At 45.1% G+C, this 25,661-nt stretch overlaps 1 protein-coding gene across 11 annotated transcripts in view; it reads right to left on the reverse strand.

Annotated features, from left to right (window-relative positions):
- GRB10 (growth factor receptor bound protein 10) overlaps window positions 1-25,661 on the reverse strand; it is a 203,377-nt gene that overhangs the window by 96,522 nt on the left and 81,194 nt on the right. For 10 of the 11 annotated variants that reach the window (XR_012132421.1, XM_073239137.1, XM_073239136.1 and 7 more), the window contains one exon: window positions 17,658-17,748. The exons of the other annotated variant lie outside the window; for it this stretch is intronic. Coding sequence is in view for 8 of the 10 variants with exons in the window: in XM_073239137.1 (XP_073095238.1) it covers window positions 17,658-17,748 (91 nt within the window). In the remaining 2 variants the exon portion in view is untranslated. The remainder of the gene's footprint in view (window positions 1-17,657; window positions 17,749-25,661) is intronic. 11 annotated transcript variants of the gene reach the window in all.

The raw sequence follows: 25,661 nt of genomic DNA on the forward strand, positions 1-25,661 counted from the left end.
GGCAGAGTGAAGCCAGAAAAAGTAGCACATCCATGTGCCACACTGACCTGGTGGCCTTGCAGAGGGCCTGCCACTGTGCCACTGGAGCTGTGTGTCTAGTGCCAACGGTGATCCCCCTCACAGCCAGTCACCATGTGCTTACCATGAGACCTTACCTTTTACATCACTGGTTACTTTAATCCTCAAAACAATGACAGGTACAATAATAGCTATTTAGCAGTTGCTGAGACAAAGAATCTGATGTTCAACAGGGTCAGGGTCCCATGTGAGCAGGCAGCAAACTCGGATTAGAATTCATCTCTTTCCTTTCAAACATCACATTGCTTACCACAATGACAGTGTTCTCAACAGGCCAGCCTGCTATGATGGGGCTGGGCTCCTGGAAGTCGGGTCCATGAAAAGCCACCTTAAGGTGGCCTCAAAAGCAGGGCTCTTAGCCCAAATGCCTGGGATCTGAGCACAGCTCCTCTAGGTCTCTGCCTCCTGCAGGTCTTACCCAAACTTCACTTCTCTCTCAAATCCAGGACTATAAGAACATCCTATAAAGCATGGGCTGACATTCTCACAATGTGTTTTATTTGGTATAAATGTGAGAAATGGAAACCCATGAGAACAGTCGCAAATCAAATTAACCCAGAACCTGTAAATTCTATCAGACGAAGCAGTTCATTATAGTACCAGATCTTCTAGCCACACACGGTTCAAAGTCTATGTAAACTGCATTCTTTTTCAAGCCACTGCTATAACACAACATGTCAGAAAGTGCAAAAACAAAGTAGCACACATATTAATTTTTAATTATGTAAAAATCTTTGCAGAAAATCTTTGTAGAAAAATAAAACGCAAAAGCAGGAGCTGTCCCCTAGAGTGATGCCAAGCCTCTGTGTGACCGTTTTTTAACGTGTTACAAATCCTTTTACACACTTAACCCAGAAGATGAGTAGCAGTTTCTGTCTCTGACCCAACCTGATGGGACATAAATGACTAAAGTCCCCCCTAGACCCCAGAGCCTGAAGGGAAGCTCAGCAAAGGTTTAGGCGAAAATGAAGAGTCTGGTGACCTACCAAGACACATGTGGCATTCGTTTGATGCACACGGAGCACTGTGCATCACTGGTGATTCTTGTGGACTCTGGCCGTGGCCAGTGGCTCCTTATTAGTCCGTCAGTCTGGGCATTTCTGGGGTGAGCTGCACCCCTTCCCAAGAGTACTTGGATTCCCAGAGATTCTACATATCTCATAAAATTAAACACCCTCAGTAGTATCATTTAACATACTGGTTTTTAAACATTTTGAGGTCCTAGTCCTCTTTTATAATCTGGATTTCTTCTTCATCCTGGGTCACATACAGCAAATTTTCTACAGTAAACACATACTACTTAAAACCAGAAATACCCACACATGAAAATATATCTGAATCTGAGGAAAGGCGGCCAAGGGACTGGATTTATAATGGAAGATCGTTTATGTTCATCAGCAGCTGCCGCGGTTTCCAGCCCAGTTAGAATGGGAGGGAAACAATGGAATACCTCGATGCTCACCTTAAGACACAGCAACCAAAAATTTGGGTTTAGTAAAAAATATCTTCAATGATTAGACCAAAGAATTGAGACAAAATCTAGTTTTTCTTCTTTTAGTCATTTTTACAAAGCAAAGTAGGTATATACATCCCAAAATTGAGAGCCAGGACTCAGATATCTGCATACCCATCACCCGTATTCATAAGCAGCAGTGTTCACACTAGCCAAGGGCAGCAAGCAAGGACAGCTGACTGGATGCACAAAATGTGATCAACCCACACACTGGAATGCTATTATTCATTCTTAGAAAGGAAGGGAATTTTGACACCCATGCTACAACACAAATGAACCTGGAGGTCCTTATGCTGAGAGAAACCAGTCACAGAAGGACAAATACTATGGATTTCAACTTACATGACATCTAGAGGGGTCAAACTCACTGATACAGAAAGCAGAATGGTAGGCATTGGGCTGGGCTGGGGGACAGGGAGTTAGTGCTTAGTGGGGGCAGAGTTTCAGTTTTACAAGCTGATAAAGAGTTCTGTGGATGGGTGGTAGTGATGGCTGAAAAACAATGTGAGTTTCCTTAATATCACTGAACTATACTCTTACAAATGGCTAAAATTACACATTTTATGGCAGGTGCATTTTCCCACAACTTAAAAAATAATAATAGAAAAAGCATTTTTTAAATTGGAATGTTTCATATTTTCAACTGTAGTCATTTAAGATCTTTGCTTGGCTGATCTACCTGGGCACCTTAAGGTGCCCTCTACCTGAGCCTGCGTCAGGGGACTGAGCCCCTACTGGGGCTTGGCGGAGGGGTCCTAGTGCCCAACTGGGGTCCACTCATGTGTCTCCATCTGACCACACCCACTTGCCCCTTGGCCTGGGGGATGGGTGTCCTCCGTGTCTGCCCACAGCTCAGCATGAAGCCTCCTTGCCACCACATCACATCTTCTGCTGGGCCTTTGGGCTCTTGGGGCCAGTGCAGGTTGGCCACAGAAACTGGCCCAGGGTTACCAGTGGGGACATTGGTTCAGCTGTGGAGAAGATCATGGGACGCTTCCAGGAGAGAAATATGTCTAGGAGCTGGGTGTAAGGTCAAGTCAGGAGGTAACACAATCCGGGAGGTCCCTAGGCCATGGAGGCTGAGGGCAATGAGGGCCCTACAGCTGGTTTTTTGGGTGAATCACCAGGTGACCCCAGGCAGACTGGCTTGTGAAGGCCCAGGCCCAGCTGCTCATGTCCCCAGTTGTAAACATGGATTCCTCATCCTAACAAGCATCAATTTTCAGTACAAGTGTGTCTGCTTCTCCGCCAGTCCTCTGGACTGGACAGGGAGGTATTCAAACCTACGTGTGTTCACCTTAAGACAGCTCACGCAAAGCATGACCATCGATGGAGGTTGAATGAACAGAACTTGTAAGAATATAGTAGGTCTACAACCTCTCATACACAGCTGTGCGATAGCTCTTCACCCGTTTCCCAGGAACAGCTGGTGGCCGAGGCTGGATGCAGCCCAGAAGGCTGAGTGTACTTACTCTCAGGGAGGGAGGCTGGGTGGTGTCTCTCCATCCTAATAAATTCCTTGTTCTTACAGCTAGGGCTATATGACAGTCTGGAGCTGCAACACTCGGAAGAAAGTGTACAAAGCCCAGGACAGATCTCAGAATCAAACACAGGTATCCTGGGGGCCAGACACCCCCACCTCTTCCACCAAAGCAAACAAGCATGGAAAGTAAGAAGATTAATCACACTGGACTCTGATTCTAGTGAGATTTTCTTTTTAAACCTATGTGTTAAAGAACTGTAGAATAATCCTATCCCAAAATAAATGAATAAAATAAGAAAACTGCTTATTTCACTCCATGATTCCAGTCACTGAAATTCAAGAACTGGCCTCCAATGTTCACCTAGAAAACAGTGCAAATTGTCTTTCTTTCCTGGATGGTTTTCCTGCCACATCATTGCAAAGAAGCACATGGACATCCCCAGTTTCTTGCACGTCCTTCAGGATTGTTGTGTTCTGCACCACGGAGCAGGTACAACACAAGAGAGGACTCTTCCTCTGCCAAAAAACACCAGCCTGCCAAGCAAGGACCAAGGACCTGGGCTACAAGGCACACAGCACAGCAGACATCCAGCTGTGCAAGGACTGTGTGTTCTTTTAGGAGACGATTTGAGGGGGAGAAAAAGAACAGAACAGAAAGATTAATAGCATCTTTCCCAAGTCTTCCTTAGCAATTTAATCCCTCTTTTCAACCTTGAGTTTGATTCCTAATTCTTCTATTACACCATACATCAGGCAGAAGCCTGGGTACAGGACACTGTGGAAATATTTTGTCAATTTGGAAGGTTCTCACTTTCCATCAACCCTAAAAATTAGCCCAAGAACAGTGGCAGTGAAGAAGAAAAATCCAGGTCACAGTCCAGAGGTCTGCTGCCCACTAGTGCTAAGCTCTCCAAAAGATGAGGTTTTAAAGGCAAATTAGACATTGGGGGGCTTTATTATTCTATTCAGCACTGATACTCCACAATTCGATGAATGTATCCCATAAATTTAAAATTCCATTCATGTAACCAGTATTTCTCTTCTGAGCACTAACTACGTTATCTGACATGGCTCCAGGTCCTGGAAATACTGATGCTAACAAAATGGATGAGAATCTCCCCCATGGACTCTGACGAAGTCCCAGGCAACACGCTTGGCAGAGGAGGCAGTGCTAACTATAAGCAGCTAGGAAAGACAGGAAACCCACTCACCACCTCTGGGAAGAGAAATCCTTCCATGATGAAGCTAACAGCACTCCAGTGTACTGGCAACTGATGGGAAAGCCGGGAGTGGAGACGTCCCAAAGGAAGAGTGGGCTCCTTACCAGAGGGGCTGCCTCAGCTAAACGGAGGGAATCCCAGGGCTGAGCGTCCTGCATGAGAGGGTGGATGTGGGGGCGGGAAGCAGCACAGGGCAGCTGTGTCCTCAGATGGAGAGAACCTGGGCGGAGTGGATGAAGCATGCACACCAGAATGCACCCCAGAGGCCAGCAACACTCCTAGGACGATTATGCTCCATACTTGGCAGAAGAAAAGACTTTTAAAATGAGATCTCTGTTTACAGGCAAGGCAGTCAAGTAGAGGGCATTCAGCTCTAAGAAGAGCCCAATTTTCAAGGCATTAGATGGGGAAAGTCATTCCAAGAGAAGGCGCATCAGGCGATTCCAAGAAATGGCACATATCCCAGAACTGAAAGGCCCAGGAGAGAAAGCTGGTTCTCCAGGATGTGGTGGGAGGGGCTGGGACTCTCCAGACCTGTGCCCCTGCAACCTGTCTGATGAGCAAGATGGCCCGAGGGCTTCTGTTTGTGAAAGCAGGTTCTTGAGAGTTGCCTGGATTCATGAATATAGCTCTTAACTGGGCTTATTATTCTTATGATAATTAGCTGTCCATCAAGTGAAGTAACAGCATGTGTGTGCACAAGTGGTGTAGTCTACAATGCCCAGGAGAAGGGGGACTCCCAGGAGTGCTCTTGGAATCTGGGTTTGATGGGCACAAATTCTGGGGGAGCCAGCACAGAGGGAGAGGTGCCCCAGACTGCACATGAGAGAGGTGGATACCTGCTTGACTTCTATTCTCTATTCATAACATCGCACCTATTCATGATGATGACAAACACTATCTACCATACCTACAAAGTGCCAGGTCCCATACCAGGCACATCCCAAAGCTCAAGCTGCTTTTCATCTTCCTACCAAGCCAGTCACATAGGCCTTCTGACAGATGTCAGATTAAGAAACTGAGGCAGAGAATCATTCATCTACCAAGATGTAGAGTAAATAGTCAAACCCAGATCTGTCCAGCTCCAAAGTGGAACATGTTGCTTCCTTCTTACATTCTGATTTTAATTTTCTTTAGTCTTTTTCTTATGAAACTTGAGTTTCTAGAAGGCTGGAACTGAATGATCCTTCTTTTTGTCTCATTACCTTATTTTATACCTGCCGCACAGTAGGTCATCAGAACATGTTAGATTGAGCTATAGGATTTTCCAGAAAGATAGCCAGGCAGAGTACCCAATCCCTCTGGAGGCTGCTAAGTCTCCAGTCTTAGTTTCTTAGAAAAAGGCCCACTGGCCACCCATTGAATAAATGCCAGATTGTCTAATTTCAACAAGAGATGTCACATGTCCACATGGGAGGGTTGTCTGAGGCACAGGGATCTTCTTGCAAGAAGATTACCCAGCAGGCCAGACCTGGGCCTGTGTGAGCCTACCTGCCCACATGGCACTTATCTGGTCATCCCTGAGGCCACACAGGAATGACAGGATGATGCAATTCTGTCTCTAACCAGGAAGTGTAGACACCACCATGCTCCCCTGGGGCATTGCTACAGTGAGCAATCACTCCCCTTTGAATGTACTCTCTTGCCCCTGGTGCTGGGAGCCTTTCACACCACTCAACCTTGGATACAGCTGGCCCTGCCCAGAGAAGACGGCTTCATAGTTACTACCTTCTCCTTGGCTCCTGTGTGGCATCCAAGGAATGAAAATCTGCAGTCCTTCTGGGTGATGGCAGCTTCAGGCCATGTGAGAATCTCCCTTCAAACACACACCTTTAACGCTGAGCCCGGCCAGCAGAGAGCACACGGGCACAGGAGCGGCTGGCACTCAGTGCAATGTGAGCCCTGAACCAGGAGGATCCCGTTTCCAGATGGAAGGTGCAAAGGAGAGGATGGTTTACAAGTCATGTACTCACCGCTCACAGCTCCAAAGAACACAGAGACTTAGCACTTGATAAAGCTTAATAGAGTATTTTGTTTACAAGTGCCCCTTGTTCATGATGTCTAGTGCACTATGTGCTGATCAAAGAGAGTAATTCAGAAAGAAGGTGTGGAGGGGAGGAGGAAGGTCCAAGGACATTCGTTAGGGCACCTCATCTGCTCCTCGCACTGCTTATGAGCTCTACGCTCTCAGGCCCACTGCACAGGTTAGAAAGTCAAAGCTCAGAAAAGCTCAAATGCATGCCTGACATCACATGGCTATTAGTGAAGCCTCACTTCCTACCCTGCTATGGCTAAAAAAATCCAACATTTTTTCAGTTGTCACCAAAGACTAAAAATAAACATGATTCCTGGTCTCAAGGAACCTGGAAATAAATTGGGAGGACACACACACTTGGTATCCCTATAAAACAAAACCAGGTGGAATCAGTTTGGGGGAGAAGTAAAAAGCCACAGGAGACCACCCAAGGGGAAGCAATGTATCTCATGGGCAGAGGGTGCGAGGTGGGCATCCAGGGAGGAGGCAGGGCACTGGAGTCAGGGCTGGAAGGAGGGGAATGCAAGCATAAGGGGATGGGGTGCCACAGGCAAAGGAAGGGAAGGACAGAATCTAACAGTACAATAGCAGCCCGTGCAGCCTGCCCAGGGGCCACTGGCAGGTACCAGGTGAGCAGCCAGAGGCAGATAAGGCTGCGCTATGTGAGCCCTGAATCCTACCCAGTGGCTGGTCCTTCACTCTTAGCAACAGAAGGACCCCAACCTGTCTGAGAGAGAAAGTGGTGTTCCCTGTTTTAAGAAAAAAACTCTGGCATCCACACAGGGAGCGGGCAGAGGTATAATGGTAGACAAACAAGGGTTGCCACCCCCTTTGCAGAGCAGGCAAACCATTCTTCTATGACGCAGAAAACCAGCTGACGGAGCTGGGGTTCACGGCGCCCCACCCCCAAACAGGGAGCATTTGTTACGCAAAAGTGCTTTTAGCCATTTGACACACAAGTAGATTATCAGCCCACTGGGATTATTTTTCAGTACATTTGAAATACACTCACAGAGATGGAAGCATTAACAACCTGTGCCCCATCTCTTCTAGGCCCTGTCTCCACCCCCACCCACCCTGGAAAAGGTCAGAACTATTACTGCAGCCTTCCTTGGTCAGAACTAAATCCAGAGTTCAGTGGGTGTCAGTTACCAGGCCCTGGCATGTTCTGAAATGCTGAGGGCAGGGGAGTCACCAGGTGCACTCTTGGCTCAGAGGCTGGGCGCCCGCATGCTAAAGTCCAAACAGAAGGGTTCACTCCTGGCACCATCACTGAAAGAATGAACTGGATGTGTGTACACAGCACCTGCCCCAGGTACGCTACTAGAAGTTCTGAAACCTAGAGGTGAGATTCATTCACAGCAGGGTAGACAGTATTAGCTGTGTTAACCAGTGTTCTTGCACCTCTTCAATTCCTCCTAAACGCAGTGGTACATCCTGTCCCAAGGGATGGAGGCTTACATTGCCTTACTGAAAATCTCCAGTTTGAGAGTCTCCCTTGGGGATAGACTTAAAATTATACAAGAAAAATAAATCATTCCATAGAGTATTTACCTGGAATGGCTAGTTCATCATGATTTAAAAAAATAAGTTAATGGAAGTTAAGAATAATATAGTATAATGATAAACATATAGTATTCAATTTTAGGAGGTGGTGAATTCTGGTATTCAACCTAAAGGGAACCTAGAGATAGTCTTTCACCACTGATCTTAAGAATGAATTATATTTAAGGTGCATCCTGCCACATCTAAATGGGATTTAACTTCCTTGGACAAAAAGGTCCTATGTTATAGGACCAATAATTGAAAATCAGCTCACTGCCCACTGCCATGCCCTGGGGCATGGTGTGGCCTAGACAAGCAACAGAAATTTGCTGAATGAATAATAACCACAGGAACAAAAGAATGATCGAAAGAAACAGTAGAACCAGGGGGCAAGAGGGTGAAAGTCAGCACGCCCCAGCACAGAAGCTGCCTGGGGATAAAGCCCTCTATCCCCAGTGAGCATCCTGACAGCTAAGAAACGTGGGACATTAATGGAGTCCAATTATCTGCTAAAAGGAAACTGGAGAGAACGGCGTGAGCTGTCAGAGCGTCAGGTAAGTGAGGCCGGCCCAGCCAAGCTGGGAGAAACGACACAGGATGACAACGGGTGTTCCAGCTCAGCTCCAAGTGGAAATCAGGCAGGGTGAGGCCCGCCGAGCAGGCGCTTCAAGGCCTTTTTGTCCCCATGTTCCTTATGAAGACAAATGATCTTCCCGGTGGAAAGGACTGAATGAGCACAGTGCAAAGGAAACCAAGGTCCTGCATTGGGGATCCCATCCACGTGGCTGCTTCAAAGGACGAGGAACTTCCAGTCCCTGCAGCCAAAACCTGTGTGAGCCACTTGAAAGCGTGAGGCCTCACTAAGGAAGGAAGGTCCGAGCGGCCCCTGCCTCTTAGATGGAGAGCTAATCCACAGGTGAACAGCACTGCGGAGACGGCATGCATGCTGGGCCCCACCAGGGACAGACCCAGTGCTGCCTCTCATCTGGGCTGTGACCCAGGTACCTTTTCTAGCCTCTGTACCTCAGTTTCCTTCCCTGGAAACACAGGACGATAACAGTGCCCACCTCAAAGGCCGGTTAGGTGGACTCAAGAACAAGTTCTTAACCTGTTTTTATAATAGGGAAGTCAACTAAACATTTAAGAAACAGGACAGAAGCAAGAAATCATGATACGTCTTTCCAGTGACGATAATATCATCATTAAAATTGGTGGCACAGAAGCATCATTAATGACATGGACAAACGCAATCACTAGGTGCAGCCACAAGCATGCTGTGTATCCCCTAAGGCAGAAAGAACGTGGACATTAGTTACTTCATAGGAAAAGCATTATAGATGACTGTTCTCCTAGCTTTTCTGCAACTTAACCATAATAAAAGGTGTTTAGGCATGGGGGGAGGGCAAACAAATGAAAAAATCAGCTTTGGCATGGATATCCAATAAGAGGCCAGTGTTAGGCACTGGTTGGGTTTTTGTTGGGCATTTCAGGAAAAGAATATTATCTTTGGAAGACAGCAATTTCACTGTGAGGAAATGATACTAAGAAAATAAAGTTACATATGTGTGTATCTGTGTGTATGTGTACAATGGGTAAAATGCTGAAGATACTCTCACGTGTAACACAGCAAAAGATGAAGTGAATCACAGCATTTGACCAAGTGCACTGCAAGCTTAGTTCAAAAGCAACAATCCATAGGTACCACACTCCTCTGCTGACTTTCACACTCTCATTTATCATCCTCACCCAAAGGCTCCTGACAGCCCGGAAACAGCACCCCTGGAAGGGAAGGTCTTTACCTGCCTGGAATTACTGGAACCTCACACACGGAGGGTAGAGGCTGGAACTCGGGACCTCTCTGCAGCCCACAAAAGTATTCATGTGTGGTGCGTGAAGTCAGGAATTCCTGAAACAATTATCTATTAAATACAACTGTGGACAACACACTAGATCAGAACCTTCAAGGTAAATAAGTCACACAGTTCCTACCTGCAGAAATGCGTGATCTCAGGAGAAAGGGGGAAAATGTGATGTGTAAAGCAGCCCTTCCAGGGCATCTGTAAGTACAGGCTCATGCTAGATGCTGCTTCTGAATTATCTCAAAACGTAAAGTTGGATGGACTCGGCTTTGACTCCAGTGTTACTTGTTTGTTGACCTCTCTGCGACTTCTGGGAAAGTCATCAAACCTCTGTACCTCAGTTTCTCTGTCTCTGTCTCTCATAATTAAGTGAAAGATGTCTAAGACACACAGCAGCTTTTGCACAGGGCTCCAAGTTATCATCATCACCACTATGACTATTTTTCACAGTAATTACAGAAGATGAGTATATACAAATGAAGAATGGAAAAGGCATATAGCTGTTACTCGCTTGCCCAACAACTCAAAGCCTGGCCATCCCCTGAAGACATTTAGAACAGCTCCCCGAAGGGAAAGAATCAAAACAAAACTATCTTTCTTAGTTTATTTCAGCCTCCCTCCTAATTGACATTCTTTCGTAATTCTGGTCTTTTCCACCTGGCAAACAGACTATCCGGTGAGATACGGGAGATTCTGAAAGTGTCCTTTTCACATCTTCTTTCTACACTCATGTATTACTGGAAAGGAAAGCATCCCACCAAATACATTTCTGCACATTAAAACTGCATGCTGATCACCAATTCCTTTGGCTTGCAGAAAACCAAGCGAAGACCCTAAGCCAGAACAGAGTAGCAACAGGTGTGACAGGATGCTGACAGCCAGACCCGGAAGGCATCCCTCAAGGGAGGGGAGCCGCTGCTGGAGTTGGGTGCCTCCAAGCTGAGCCAGTAAATCCCTGGATTTCGACCTCAGGGGTCACGGGCAAAGTTTTGAGTATGTCTCAAGAGGCTTTCCCGTGCTGCTCACACAGCCCCTGATCCAAGGGAAACAGTCACGATGAAATGCCCCATGCAGGAGACTCCTGTGACCTTCACGCATAGATTTGAAACCTTTTTTAGCTCCTGGGGGCATCTTTGCTCCGTCATGCTCTAGTGAGAGACTTGTTCAAAATGAGAAAAGGCCAAACTTCTAATGTCAAAATTCTCTGAAATCCACACTGACAAATTGAAATATTGTCAAGAAGAAGTTAAACACAGAATTACCATATTAAACAATTTCAGTCCTGAGTATATATTCAAATGACCTGAAAACAGGGACCCAACCTGTGTTTGTACACCCGTGTTCACTGCAGATCTATTCACAAGAGCCAAAAGGTGGGAGAGCGAGCCACGTGTCTGCTGACAGATGACCAGAGAAAGAAAAAGCTGTGTATGTACAATATCATTCAGCCCTAAAAGGAATGAGCTCCTGTCACAGGATGCCACCAGGGTGAGCCTTGGGAACATTATGCTAAGTGAAGAAAGCCAGTCACACGAGGACAAATAGCGTCTGATCCACTTACAGGAGGTGTCTAGAATCTGCAAATTCACAGGGACAGAGGGTAGAACAGGGGTTACCAGGAGCCAGGGGGAGTTATTACTTCGTGGGCACAGAGTTTCTGTTTAGGGTGATAAAAAGTTTTTGAAATAGACAGTGGTGGTAATTGCACACCTTTGGATATAAGGAGTGCCAGTCAACTGTATACCTAAAAAGGATTAAGTGGTAAATCTTACGTTTATTTTACCACAATAAAAAACAAGTATTTAAAAAAAAACTGCCAGGAGTCACCCAGCTAGTACAAAACCACCAGCTTCCAAAGGAAAATGCATCCCTTCCTGAAGGATCTGCTAGGAAATGCATGAAGCATTTTTAGCTACTGTCACACAAAAATAAGCTGCTTACTTTAGGAATGAGCTAATAAAAACAAGAGTATTAAATCCTCTCTGCCAGGCAGAAAGAACAGGTCAAGGAAAGTCACAGTGAATTTTCTATTCCAAACATCAGGTTCCCTGCAGAGAACCAGCCAACTCCAGATCAAACACCTCAAGCAGACCTGAGTCCTATAATCAGAGCAACTGAGTATGCCTTGAGCACTGTATCTGAGTCAAATTCTGTCAGGCGTCCCAAGGCATCTTGTTAAGCACCCAGTGTCAGGAGGGGCAGGGACGCCTCAGCCAGCTGGGCGGAGGTCACCAGTGGGGAAGCGCTTGTTCCCACAGGCTGAGCAGACGCTGGCCTAGCAAAGCACAGAGTCACCCAGGAGGGCTGCAGACCCCTAGCCTGCTCATGACAGACACAGGACCAGGGAATGCCAGGCAGAGGGATGGTCATGCGGCACGCGGACATACTTGACAGACAGACATGTTCCTCGGCTGCCCACCAGAGCTCTGGGCACTGGAACTTGTTCTGGCTCAGTCACTTTCCACACTTTTCTGTAAAATGAGTGTCCAGAGTCAGATACAAACATGGCGTGCTTTCCTCTTTGCAAACCGCCTACTAACGTTTTGTACCAGTTTCCCTATTGTATCTCTTATTTATAGGGCTTTTAAAATCAATTGAAGATACTAATACTCTGTTCCATGCATTGCCACTGCAAGTATCTGTCCCAGGCTGAAGCATGCCTGTTCAAGTTTTTTTAAATGCTGTCTAAGTTTGAATGGAAATTTGTATGTGAAACGTACTCAGACATCATTTCACCTTTATGGTTGTGCTAAGTCTTAGGAAATTCTCCCTTCATCTGAGGGCATAAAGATTCTCACTACTCATTAATTCTTACTATTACAGTAAGTTTTAAAACATTTAAATTTAAAACATTAAATTTAAAACAAAACATTTTGTTTTCCACCTTTAGTGATGTAACTGAGCTGAGGCTGATGGTTATGGGTCACATGCAATGGGAATCCAGCCGCCGCTCCCTGCCCAGGGAAGTCACGGGCCTGTGTCCTCGGACTGCACAGCTCTTCTGTGCTGGATGGACCCTTCAGGAATGTGTGAGTCTCTCTGCGGGGTGTCTGCTCTGGTCTTCTGTCATCTGTCTGCCCTGGAGCCAATAACATGCTTCCTGAGACTTGGTATCTGACAGGGCAATCACCCCTCCTTACACCCTGCTCTTCAAATTTGTCCTTACTGGTTGTTATTGAGTTTCGCTTGTCCACATTTTAAAGTTAGGAACCATCCGTCAAGTCACACCAAAACTCTCTGAAATCTGGTTAAATTTGACATGCATTAAATTTAAAGATAAATTTGGGATGATGTGACATCTTCACTATTTCAGTCTTCTGATTCGTGATCATGGGATAGCCCTCCACTTATTTAGGTCTTTCTATGTCCTTTAGCAACATCTTACAATGTCAAGTAATCTAACTGAATTTACTTCTGGATACCTTATCATTTTTGTTGTTAACATAAGTGGGACTTCTTTTCGGATTATGATTCCTGGTTGTTTTCTTTTGCACAAGATACTGTTAAATTTTATCTCTGTTGCTCTCACATGATTATCTGCCCACCAGAAGAACGCATTCATTCTAAAAGTTGGTCTGTATAACTGTGTGGATTTTCTATTTGGCTAATATCATCACTGGAAGATAGGCCCAGCTTTTATTTCTTTCTTTCAGTGTCTGCATTTCTACTTCTTCATTTGCTTGTTTTATTAAACTGGCTAAGACCTTTAGTGACAGCAGTATTTTTGTGTGACTCCTGATTTTCACAGGCACAACTCCATTATGTATGATGAATGCTGTATGTTTTGACAAATACATTTAAAGCAGGTCACAGAGTTTGGTTTGTAAGAGTTTTGTTGCTATTTGTTTTGTATTGTATGAGTGAAGAACAATATTAAATATTCTGTCTCTGGTAAGATGATAATTCCTCCCCCCTTTAATCTTTTAACATGTTAAATGTGTTCATAGTCTAATGATGGTAAAGAATCCTTGCAAGATTATAGCAAACCCAATTTGGTCATAACATTTGTTTGGTTTTCGTTTCATTTAAGAAACTTAAATTTGGTTCATAAATGTTTTCCATAAACTTTCTGGTTGTCTGTTAACGTGAAATAGGCTTACATTTGGATTTCTTGTACTGTCTCTTGCAAAGCTACAAAACATTATAAAAATGAGTGGGATGACTCTTTCCCCTACCTCTCTAACAGTTCCTATAAAGAAAGCAATTACTTATTCATTAAAGGTTTCCTGACACTCTTAAACTCCCTGAGCATTTTGGGGGGGATGGCATTGATTACAGACTCCATTCTTCCAATGGAGAAACAAAAGTTGTTTCTTTAAGATTTTGTATTTCTCCAAATGTCAGTTAGGTTTTGCTTTGTCTTTCTCTTTCAACTATTATTCTCTATTTCTTTAGAATTCTCTACTTAAAACTTTGAGTGCTATCTATACTTCTCAAAGCTATCTTTTCCATCACGTCATATAGTATATAATTCACATTGCACAGAAAAAATATTCTTGGTTTTCTTAGGTAGGCTTTTTCTTCTTCCAATTGGGTCCCATTTTTTTTTTTAAGACTTTACTTTTTAGAGCAGATTTAGGTCAACAACACTGAGAGGGGGTACAGAGATTTCCCATACAACCCTCACCCCAACCCCATGCACAGCCTCCCCCAGAATTAGCAACACTCATGAGAATAGTACATTTGTTACCAAGGATAAACCTACACTGACAGGGAATTCCACAGTTAACCTTTAGGGTTCACTATTGGTGTCATGCCTTCCACGGGTTTGGACAAATCTATCCATGAGTATATCCAGCACTGTATCATCATGTACAGATTCACTGCCCTAAAAACCTGCTGTGCTCTGCCTATTCATCTCTCCCCACTACCCCTGGCAACCACTAACCTTCTTACTATCTCCATAGTTTTACCTTTTCTTCAACATTCAATAGATGGAAAGATACATTTCAGAGCCTTTTCTAATTGGCTCCTTTCACTTAGTAGTATGCATTTAAGGTGCCTCCAGGGCTTCTGATCGCTTGATAGCTCATTTAGTCTCAGTGACAGAATACTCCATTGTCTAGACGTGCCCCAGCTCATGTATCCATCACCTACTGAAGGACTTCTTGGCTGCTTTCAAGTTCTGGCAATTATAAAGCTGCTACAAACATCCATGTGCAAGTGTTTGGGTGGACCTAAGTTTTCAACTTGTCTGGGTAAATACCAAGAAGCATGATGCTAGATAATCTGGTAAGAGTCAGCGTCCTAAGAAGCTGCCAAAGTGTCTCCAAAGTGGCTGCACCATTCTGCATCCCACCAACCATGAGTGAGAGTTCCTGGTGCTCTGCATCCTCATCAGCATTAGGTGTTACACTTTTGTTTTTATATTTTTGCAACACATTAGCCATTTCCCTCATGTTTTCACATTTATTGGCATTAAGTTGTTCACATTTATCTTGTTTTATTTTTTAACTCTCTGACATACTCTTCACATGATTTTCCTGTGTGCATACCTTTCTCCTAAGCATCTGCCCTAGGTTTGTGGTTTCCAGAGATTTTATAGATTTCTGATTTCGCTCTTATCTCTTGATACTTTCTGTATCACTTCAATAATGTCTACTCTTTATTTTCATAATTATATCCTTCTACATTTCTTAGTTATTCAGTTCTCATTCTTCTAATTTGAATTTTTCTTCATTTAAAGCTTAAATCTGAGACTCAAACACCTACTTTTAGCAGCATTATATAACTTTCAACCTGTAACACATTCACTTTTCATTCAGTTCCAAATAACTGATATTTTTACTGTGATTTCATCTTTAATCCATGAGAGAAGTAAGGGTGTATTTTAAAGTTTCCATACATGTTTACATGTTTTCGAACTTCTGCTGACTTCTAACCTAATCTCACTTAAAGCTGCTTATAATTTAGTGCAACATTCCATGTATGATCAACTTTTTAACAAGTTACACAGATCTTAGACAAGAATCAGGAATCTGTGTGTTGGGTGCAGAGTTCTATGCATTTTTGTTCAATTGAGCCGCTAGACTAGATCTGGCATTTTTTAAATGCCAATAAGTGTAGATTTCATTTCCAAAATTTCTAAGGGACTCTTCCTCACACCTATCTGTTCTTGCTTCACTTCTTCCCATCGTGTTTCTGAGTTTCTCGTCCTCTTTTATGGATGTTACTCATTCAGTCATCTCCCTGAGCATTACAAATACTTATTCAAACCTTTTGTCAGATTTACCTTTACTGCATATGTAACCTGGCAGTCAGTTGATTCTGTGAGCTGTGTCTTAGTAAGGAGACTGCCTCATAAGTTTGGGAGCAGGATCTGCAGACCTTTGGTGTGGGCTGTGCTCTTTTTCCTTTCGCCCTCTGCCCCCCGCCATGGCAGTGGAGGGGGCGTTCAGGCTGCCTGTGGGAGACTGTGCAGGCTGAGCCAGTCACTGAGCTGTGAGGCCACGTGGGCCAGCTCTGGCTCTCCTGGCTGTGCCCGGCTGACCATCTAGAAGGCCAGCCATCAGTGGAGACTTTTCAGTCTGTCACCTGGTGGACGTGGGTGCTCACTGCTCTGTGCGAATGTCTGTCTGGTGTCTGAGCCAGGCTGAGTCCTTTTGATTCTCCTGTTTTACATGCTGCGTGTGTAGAATTATCGGGACTGGAGGCAAAGGTGGACAACATCATGGGTGTGCTTAAAAGGACTGACTCCCTGGGACGCTGAGTTCAGTATGGAAACAAGCTCACTCATGCCTCTAAAGCCCTGCTTCGGGGCTGGGATGTGTCAGATGCCAGCCTCTGCCGCCCACTGCACACCTCCTGACCAGGAAAGAGAAGTGGCTCTGTTCCACCTCTGTGCCTCGACTTCCCTTTACCTGCACTACCTGAGCAGGTGTGGTACTGTGGGACACTTGAATGTATAGCTGAAAGGCACAGGAAAAGAGATAAGCTTCAAAACATCCTTTCAGTGTAATTTTTCCTACAATTAACATAAATTTTTATATGAACATTAATACCCAAAACTTAGATTATGCTAGTCTAAAAGAGACCATTTGTCGGCAGTGAAAGGTAATAAATTAAAATATTCCTGAGTTTCAAAGCCAGTATTAACAAATTGAGACTTTCCTTTGTATCATCTCACTTGAAAGTTTTCTACAAGTTGACCCTGAAGTTATGTCTAACACAGAAAGTCCTGACTACTTCTATGACTCCTCTAATACTTGAGAAAAAAATCTCTCTGACTTCACGGTCAGCTTCCAGCTTTAGTTTTTGCTAAATTTCATTCCTTTCTCATTAGGCAATATTAAAAATCTGATTATTCTAATTCCTACCAGCTCTAAACACTACAGTTTCTTGTACCTATGCTCTCTAGTAATCAAACAACTGCCATGTGCACTTTTCCTGTTCTGTCCCATCATCAGACCGCTTCCCTTCCTGGGCTCCCGTCCTGAACCAAAGTTTACATCCATTAGCCCTAGTTTACTAACCCCTCATCCTGCTCTTCCTTGTGATGACCCCATCAGAAATTAAATAGAAGAGAGAGAAAGAACCACAGGAAGGTGAAGAGTTACCAAGACTGCATACACACAAAACTGGCTTCAGTGTAAATATAAAAATGCCAAAACTAAGAGTAGTTCTCCATAGACGAGCCCTCAATACCCAACATCAAGATGCCTCTGAGCTGAATCCTGGGACAACTCATATAGAAGTGACTGAAATTTCACTCACTGAAGTTGGTTCATTGAAGGGAAACATATGAAGATATCACAACCTAGTATTTTTGTCAGAATTTGTTTTCCTTAAAGGAGAAAGAAGAGCTGAGGTCAGAATCTTGTATTAGTACCAAGAATAATTTCTTAGACCACAAACCCCCAGCATCCTTGCAAAGCGTGGCTGGGGGTCACAGCATTGGTGACACCGGGCTTTTGCCGTTTCTCACCTTGGTGACTGGCGAGCTGATCAGACTGTGCTGGGAAGCCAGGTCCTGCCAGATCCTGGGCACTGTGAGGGGAGGTCTGCTCCACCTGGTCCTAGAGCACACAGGAACAGAAGGCTCTGGTCAAAAGGAGCATTTCACACCTGTGCAAATCCACCACCACCAGCATATCCTTCTTCCTCAATTTTTTACTTACACCTGATTTATTTACTTTTTTAGTTTTAAATGACAGATGTTTAGTACACTGCAAAAGGGAAGTTAACCATGAAAAGGTGCAACCTGCTTGACCAGGAAGTTAGAAGAAAAGTTATTCCTTTTTCTGGCTTCAATTGCTTCCCATGACAAAGGGGCGTTTCTCAAACATATCTCAAACGTATCTCAAATGTATCTCAAAGATACATATACATAGGTCCATGATTCTCACTGGGAAAATCTGGGGAAAAATCCATCACTGTCAACTGATGGATTTATGTAATGAATATAAATTATCAACATTCCAAGGAACATATGCATTTGCTCTAACAATTACTGGTAATCAAGCCCTAGGCGGTTTGTGTCTGGTACAGAAACATTCAGAGACTGTTTTATAAGTGGCCCGCTCCACAAAGTGTAAGGTAAGGAGCTCAGCGGCATTTTTTAGACATCAGGATGAGGGCAAAAATTTTAGGCAAAAGTTAAAACATCAGTATTACAGCCAAGCCCACAATTCAGAAAAACATCTTCATGGGATTAGAATTAAACCAATAAGAGATAAATTAAAATGTGGAAAAAGAAAATGGGTCATTTAATATTTACATGCTTGTGATGAAATCTAAGCAATGGTTACCTTGGAATGGAAAATGTCAAACTTCTCTTACAGATCTAAGAAATCTTTGAGATTTGCATAATGCATATACATTACCTCTGCAATTAGAAAGGTTTTAGAACTGTGTCAAAATATAAGATCTGCAAGGAAAATCTATTAATATTGATAAGACACTGACACAAATATGGTAGTTACTGGCAGCCACCTCATCTCTACACAAAAGAGCCTCCCGGGGCTGCAGGCTGTGCCAATGGCACATCCCATGCATAAGCACGGGCACTAGCCAACAAGCGCATCGAGGTTCCTGCTGGGCCCAACTTCCATTTCACAGATGAGGATGAGAAGGCCCAGGAAGGCTACGTCCACCCTACTATCCCCGAGCCAGTAGGACTGGAACCCAGGCAGCCAGGTGTCAGAGCCCATGCGCCTTCCTGCCCAAGAAACTCAAAAAATACATTTATTTTGCTAAGGTGCATGTGGCCTTGAGAGCTCCCCAGTAAGAGGCTTCTCCGCCCAGCACCTGCCTATGCTAAGTATGGGGATGGGCCCTCTGCCCACTGTGGGGGTCAGCCAGCAGGTGAACGAGGTGAGGGGCCAGTCCACACAGTGCTGGGGGCCACTCCCAGGATTGGGTGAGGCAGAGTCCTGACGGGCCAGCTCCCCACCCCCGGAAGGAAGGAGGAAGACGACTCCTGCCCAACACCCCCAGCCGGGCCCTGCACGTTCATGTCTTCCTGGGAAAATCTGGGGAAAAACCATCAGACCCCCCAAGGTGTGGAAGATATTTTCATTTGCTTCTCTCTCCTTTGTTCTCCTCTTTCAAAAGAAATAGCTTTTTGATTTTTAATCATGGGTGAAATACTTGCTCATTATGAAAATCTACATGCTAAAAAGTATTTTAAAAAAGTAATCAAACCTCTCTGACACAGGGATGTTATCCTCTCCTTTTTTTAGTCTGTCCTTTCAGACAAAAAAGAAATGTACACACGTTTTATGTATGTATGCAATGTCTGAATTAGTTATGAGGCATATATGCTATATATGTTATATGTAAATCACTTGGGGGTTCCAAATTACCCTGATAAAAAAGGGAATAATAATCATCTGACATGTACTACTGTATTTTAACACATCTTTCTGAACATTTCCATGGCAACAAGCAATCCCCAGAGCTCTAAGTGGCTGGGTGACATGACCCCTTTAATCAAGACTCTCTGGTAAACACAGAGCGTGAGTTTCAGGTTAGGAAAGAGGAGAGGGGTTGGTGTGGAGGTCTTGGCGTCTGGGAGGCAAGAGCAATGCCACCAGGAACCCTGCCCAGGTAACCCACATGGAGCTGGGATTCCCAGGTTAGTGACAAGTGGTACCTCCCAAGACCCCAAATTCAGTGGAGTTTCCCCACCTGGAGTCACTCCAGCTAGTTGCTGCAATTTCACAGCCAGTGTTTCTCCATCCAGGAAGCTCTCTACCATCTGAGAGAAATATTCTTTCTTTCTTTTCCAGATTTTAAAATGATCCACATACATTTTTGGAAATACAGAGCAGACATAAAATAAAAATGAGGCTCATCCCATGGCAGTGGGTAACTTAGCTTTCTCAGGGACTTTTTGCACCTCTATTATTCATACCTAGACAATGTCAAAATCATGTGGTATAAATGGTTTTGTTTTTGCTTTTTAACCCCAAATAACATCACAAGAGTACTTTAAAACCTTGGAAAATATTTTTTTCAGATTCTGAACTATTCTAGCAGGCACTTTCAGTCATTTGCCAATTTCAAATAGCATAAATAACAATCAATTGAACACCTGTGTGCATAAAACCTTGTCCATGTTTCTCACTACTCAGGATCCCTAGAAATACTAAGCTAAAGATGACATGTGGGACGTTCAGGGGGGGATGGGAGGCTAGATACACACTGTCAAACTCTCTCCACACAGCTTCTCTTCCACCCCAGAGCGCTGCCCTTTCCGTAATGTGCTAGGCAGCCAGGACTGTGATGGGTGATTTTTCTGCAAGTTTCTGCTTGTCAATCCCAGAGGTAACAGTTTTTACGAGCAGATCTTAAATACCAAGGATGAGTATTTTTCTTATGCTTATTAGCCCTTTCCTGCTTTTGGACTATCCTTGGACAGGCCAGCTAGACGAGTGCCTGAGGGTCCTGGGCCCCCTCAGAATGAGCGGCAGCCCCACCTCAGCAGCAGAGGACATGTTACCTGCACTGGCCAAGCCACTTGGCTCATCTGTAAAATGTGTTAAACAACCCCTCAGAGGCTGCCAGGAGGGTTTATTTAGGGGTGAAGTGCAAAGCCAGAGCTGCCGCCTGGTGAGCACCCCTGAAATGACGGCCTGCTCATGTCCTCAGTCTGCGGAGACCTTGGTTCACTTCTTAGCTCCCCAGGATGAGCTACGTGTGGTAAGAAATGAATTCTGATCATTTCTGTTGCAAATTCTTTTCCCACCTTGTTCGTCTTTAGAGTTAATTATATTTCTGATTCTTGAAAGCTTAATTAAGTGGAGGTAAGTCTACTCAACTTTTCTTTTTAGTTCACTATTTTAAGTTTGACAGTTACCTTCCCCTGCTATCAAAAAAACTGAAAAACTTCATTTATGTTTTATTGTGATTTCTTTTCTGACTTGATGTATTTATTGCCCTTTTGACTATCCTACATTTACTTTGGTGGACAGTTAGAGGGAAGGCCATGAAATGACTGCCCCCCACCGGCACCCAGTTCACCCAGGCCCACTTGTCCCCTAGTGAGGAAAATGCATCACTTTTATCACACGTTATGTCATCCCACTTACACAGGTGTCTGGGTCCCACACATAAGCCTGTTAATAGGCCAGCGCCCTATGTTTTCCATTCTCACAGCTTCTAACGCGTTTATCAGCAGCAAAGTTTTTCCTTCTTGTTTCTCCTGCATGAATTCCTCACTTATTTTCTTCCAAAAAAACTTGAGAATAGTTGCAAATTTTGCTAAAATTATTTAAAACTTCTTATCTGGAATATTTAACTATACATAAATGAGTAATTAATAACCATTATAAATACCAATATTGCTAGTGGATCCTCTGATTGAAATTAGTATGTACATTGAGAGAGTTAAGCAAAAAGCTGTGTTACCTCCCACACTTCTAAGGGTGAGGGCCCAGCCTCCCTAATGCCCTGTCCCCACACAGCCCTTGTCTGGGGACAGCATGGCCCTACAGGTAAACAAGCACTCCGGGTGTCTGCTGTGCCCACTCACGTCTGAGACGGTCATTCACTCCACACCCTGCTAGGAATGAGAACTCCTCTTGTCAAAAACAAGCAAACCAGACCCCATCAAAACATCTATTTAGAAGACAGTGACTTTCAAACCTAATTTATGGCAACCTTATCTAAATAGCATCACCAGATCCAGCAAGTAAAAATAAAGGGTGTCCAGTGCAACTTGAATTTCATATAAACAGCTAATAATTTTTTTTTGGTGGGCAGCCCAAATACTGCATGGGACTTCTAAAAAAGAATCTTGTGCCTCATTTGAATTTAACTGTGCATCTTATATACTTTATATGGCAACTCCATACCTAAAGGACGCTTCTAAATCTGACAGGTTTGCATGACAAATTATAGCAGTAAGAACAAAATCTTGACAGGTGGCTCATTTGTTCCTATATAAAACTCCCAGGTCAAAAAAGAAACACACTTTTTAAAATTCAACACATGAAAGCTCCAGACAAGAATTCTATTATCTTGAAAAATGAAGGAAGATAAATAAAACAGTTTGAAAAATGTCAGCGTTTGTAAAATAAAGCCAAAACACAAAGGCAGTGGGGAGTAGTTCACCACCACAGTGGAGGAAAACTCCTGACAGACTGAACAGTCAGGTGCAAATGTCTGTCCACTCTTCAAAGGCAAACAATGGTACTTTGCCAGGTGCAGGGTGATAAAAACAGGGACAAGGGTGAAGGGCCTGTCAGTGAGTGTGCTGGCATGGTCTCTCCAGGTTCGTTTCTGTCTGGGCAAGTTTCCTGGCCCAGGTTAGTGAGTCACCCTGTCAGGGTCAGGACAGCAGGGTGACCCGGCTGTGGCTCTGGGCCAGCACTACAAAGCCACCCTATCTGCAGGAGCCCAGGATTCTTCTGTGAAGGTGGCTGCTAGCAGTGAATACTTCATTAAGCCAGAGCCCTCGATTACTATGCTACCTCCCTCCAGGGGAGATGGCAGCTGGGGAGAGTACAGACCAAGTCCCTTAATGAGAGCTGTGTGGGTACTTCACTACTTAGGGCAGGAGTCCCAAACCCACACTTCTCTAGAAATACTTTCCAAAATCAGACACACATCCAGAGGAGCAGAGCAGAAACACGCCTCCAAGAAGATGTAGGAGAGTCCTCTGAGCTGGCTACGGGGCAGCCTCAATCAGCACCCTGGTCCTCAGGCTTACACAGAGCTTGGCAGTGGGCAAAGGTGGAGAGGGAGGCACAAGTGACTGGGGCTCCACTAGGCAGTACTGTCCCTCCAGAAAGTTCCTTCATGAGCCACACTTCTTGCAGGGGTTGCATGAATGCCCCTGGCCTTGCTCCTTCAGGCCTCCTACCGGCCCCAGGTTTGGGCAGCAACCCGGCTAGCTTCCCCAGACCCTCCAGCCCGCCCTGAAATCTCCCACTCTGGGGACCACCCTAGCACAGCTGATAGGGATGTGGGTGGCTTATCCTCCCTGGCTCTGCTGACCTAGAATTCAACATTTTAGATTACATGGAAAAACTGACTCAAGCTGCAGCTTGGACTCTGGTGGGCAGTGGGAGTCGATGTGTGTCAGTCCCCAGAACAGCACACCAGCCTCAAAGGCAAGAGCTGGTGAGAGATGCAGATTCCCAGGCCTGCTCAGTCCCAGCCTGGGCTGAGTCTGAGCTCCTCACCTTAGGGAATTCACTTACATGGAATGTTCCAGGGGCGGCCTGCCTGCTTGCTTTTCCTCTGCTCCAAATGACTCACAGCCTGAGTGCCTCCCTGTCCTGCTCTGCTTTGGATTCTTCACTGTCTGGAATGTTCTCTGCCCTGCTCTCCACACACACAATCCCTCATCCTCAAGGCCTAGCTCAAAAGCCACCTCCTTCTGGAGCTTTCTCTGACCACCCAGATGAAAACATCTCTTGCCCCCATCCTGCTGCCCTTTAATTCAAGGTGGGAAGGAAGTACAGAGAGGAGCTGACTTGCGCTACCCCTGCCTCACCCTGAGGCAACGGGGACACCTGACTCACCCTCATGCCCCAGAGCTGAAGCAGGGAAAGCAGAGGCCCAGAGGACAAAATGGCACAGAATGCTGTCACCAGGCACCCCCCCCCCCCAGCTGTCAGAATCCCACAAGACAAGCTATGTTTCAAGCGAGAAGCATCACAATGCAGCTCGGAGCAAGTGAGACAAGAGGCAGATGCTAGCAGCTGGCCCTCAAGTTCTGTGGTGAGTACAGCATCTGATGAAGCCTTGCCTATGCTGGCTGCCCAGCAGTTCAAGACTCCCAAGAGGAGCGCCACTTAGGAGACAGAGAACGGTCGCTGTGCAGTTTGAACATTTTCCTTATCTACAGAACAGGACCAACATATGCCTCGGAGAGCAGCTCAGGATGCCGGATGAGACACGAGTGTAACAGTCAGCACTGTGCCTGCCAGGTAACAAGCGGGAGCACACAGTGAACTCGGGGCCAATCCCAGTTTCCCATCTGCTACTTGTGTGACTGCATCTTTTGTGCTTCCACAGAGCAGAACGGCAGCTTCCTACATCTGTTGGAGGATTAAACAAAGGGTTGGCCAGCACCTAAAGCTGCCAGGTGTTCAGCGGACAGCAGGTGCCGACAGCAGCATGAAACAACAAGGACAGGAAGGCTATGTCCCAGCCCTGCCCTGCCCTGGGCATCACCTTTTTTCTTAGAGATATGAACAAAGGCACTGAGAGTGCCCTGAATTACTTTGCTAACACAGCCAAATGTCGACACCTTAGAGAACAGAGAGGGGATTAAAAAGGCTTTGACCACTGAGAATGCTCCATCAGAGCCAACAAATGGAATCTCAGTGCAGATGGATACACAACCACCCAAACCAGCAAACAAAACACAAACAGCAATGGGAGAACGGTGTGGGAGCAACAGGTGGTCCCCTGGGGTACTCACCTGAAGGGGCAGTGAAAGCAGAGCTGGGGGCTCTCCCAGCGCCCCACACCGCTCCCTACAGCTGCTGAGGCAGGGAGGGACCTCACATGATGGGCCCTCCGGTCCACAGCTCCAGGCCTTCCCCTCCCGCCTCTAGGGCTGCTGCCTGCTCAAAGTCTGCACATGTATCTGAGCGACCACAGGCCCATGGCTCCGAAGACCAAAGATAAAATACAATCAGAGTGTATTTTGTCATTCCACACACAAAATGCAGTTAAAGTTGTGAAACAAATCAGAATGGAAATCCATTAAACTCTGAGGCTGCTGCCCTGGTAAAAAAATAAATGACCCTATTATCTACTCCTTTGTACTACCTGCAATTCTAAAAGGGATGCATCATCCAACCATCTATTTAAATTCCCTTATTTGTCCAATGCCCACTTCTGTCAACTGTATTACTCTCTAGAACCTTCTAACATACACAGGTGTGATGAATATGTTACATTTAGACTCTGCCCAATAGAGACAATTACTAACTTTCATTAAAAATTAACATAAATATGGCAGGGTTTCTACTGAAACTCCTGGGGATCAGGCATGGGGCTGGACAAGGACTGTGTCCCCATGAAGTTCCTTCTTTAAGGGGCGCTGTTGTTAGTGCCATTCTTAGAGTCGAGGAGAGAGTGGGCCCATGCGCCACTGCTGGTGGCCATGGACAAGCTCTACTGAGCTACAGGTAGCTATGCAATTTACCACAGCATCAGCCAGTGCTACAAACTCCTAAAACATCGGAGAACTTGGTAAAAGCTACAATATCAGCACCCTGCACTCTGCCAGTGGCAAGGTCTGCAAAATCAGCACCCTCCCCCACAAAAAAAAAAAACAGGATAAATGACCTAGAGCCACTTTTTGCCCAAAATGCTACTGCCTGTGCAGGGAACAAGAGACTTACACCAAACTAAGGCTAAAACCAAATCACAAACTGAGCTTCACCTGTTTCCACAACCCTGGAAGAGACCAAGTCCTCACCACACCAGCCTTCCATAGCAGGAATGAGCTTTCTGTTTATGATGT

The sequence above is a fragment of the Manis javanica genome, chromosome 6 (assembly GCF_040802235.1).
Source record: "Manis javanica isolate MJ-LG chromosome 6, MJ_LKY, whole genome shotgun sequence".
Classification (NCBI taxonomy): Eukaryota; Metazoa; Chordata; class Mammalia; order Pholidota; family Manidae; genus Manis; species Manis javanica.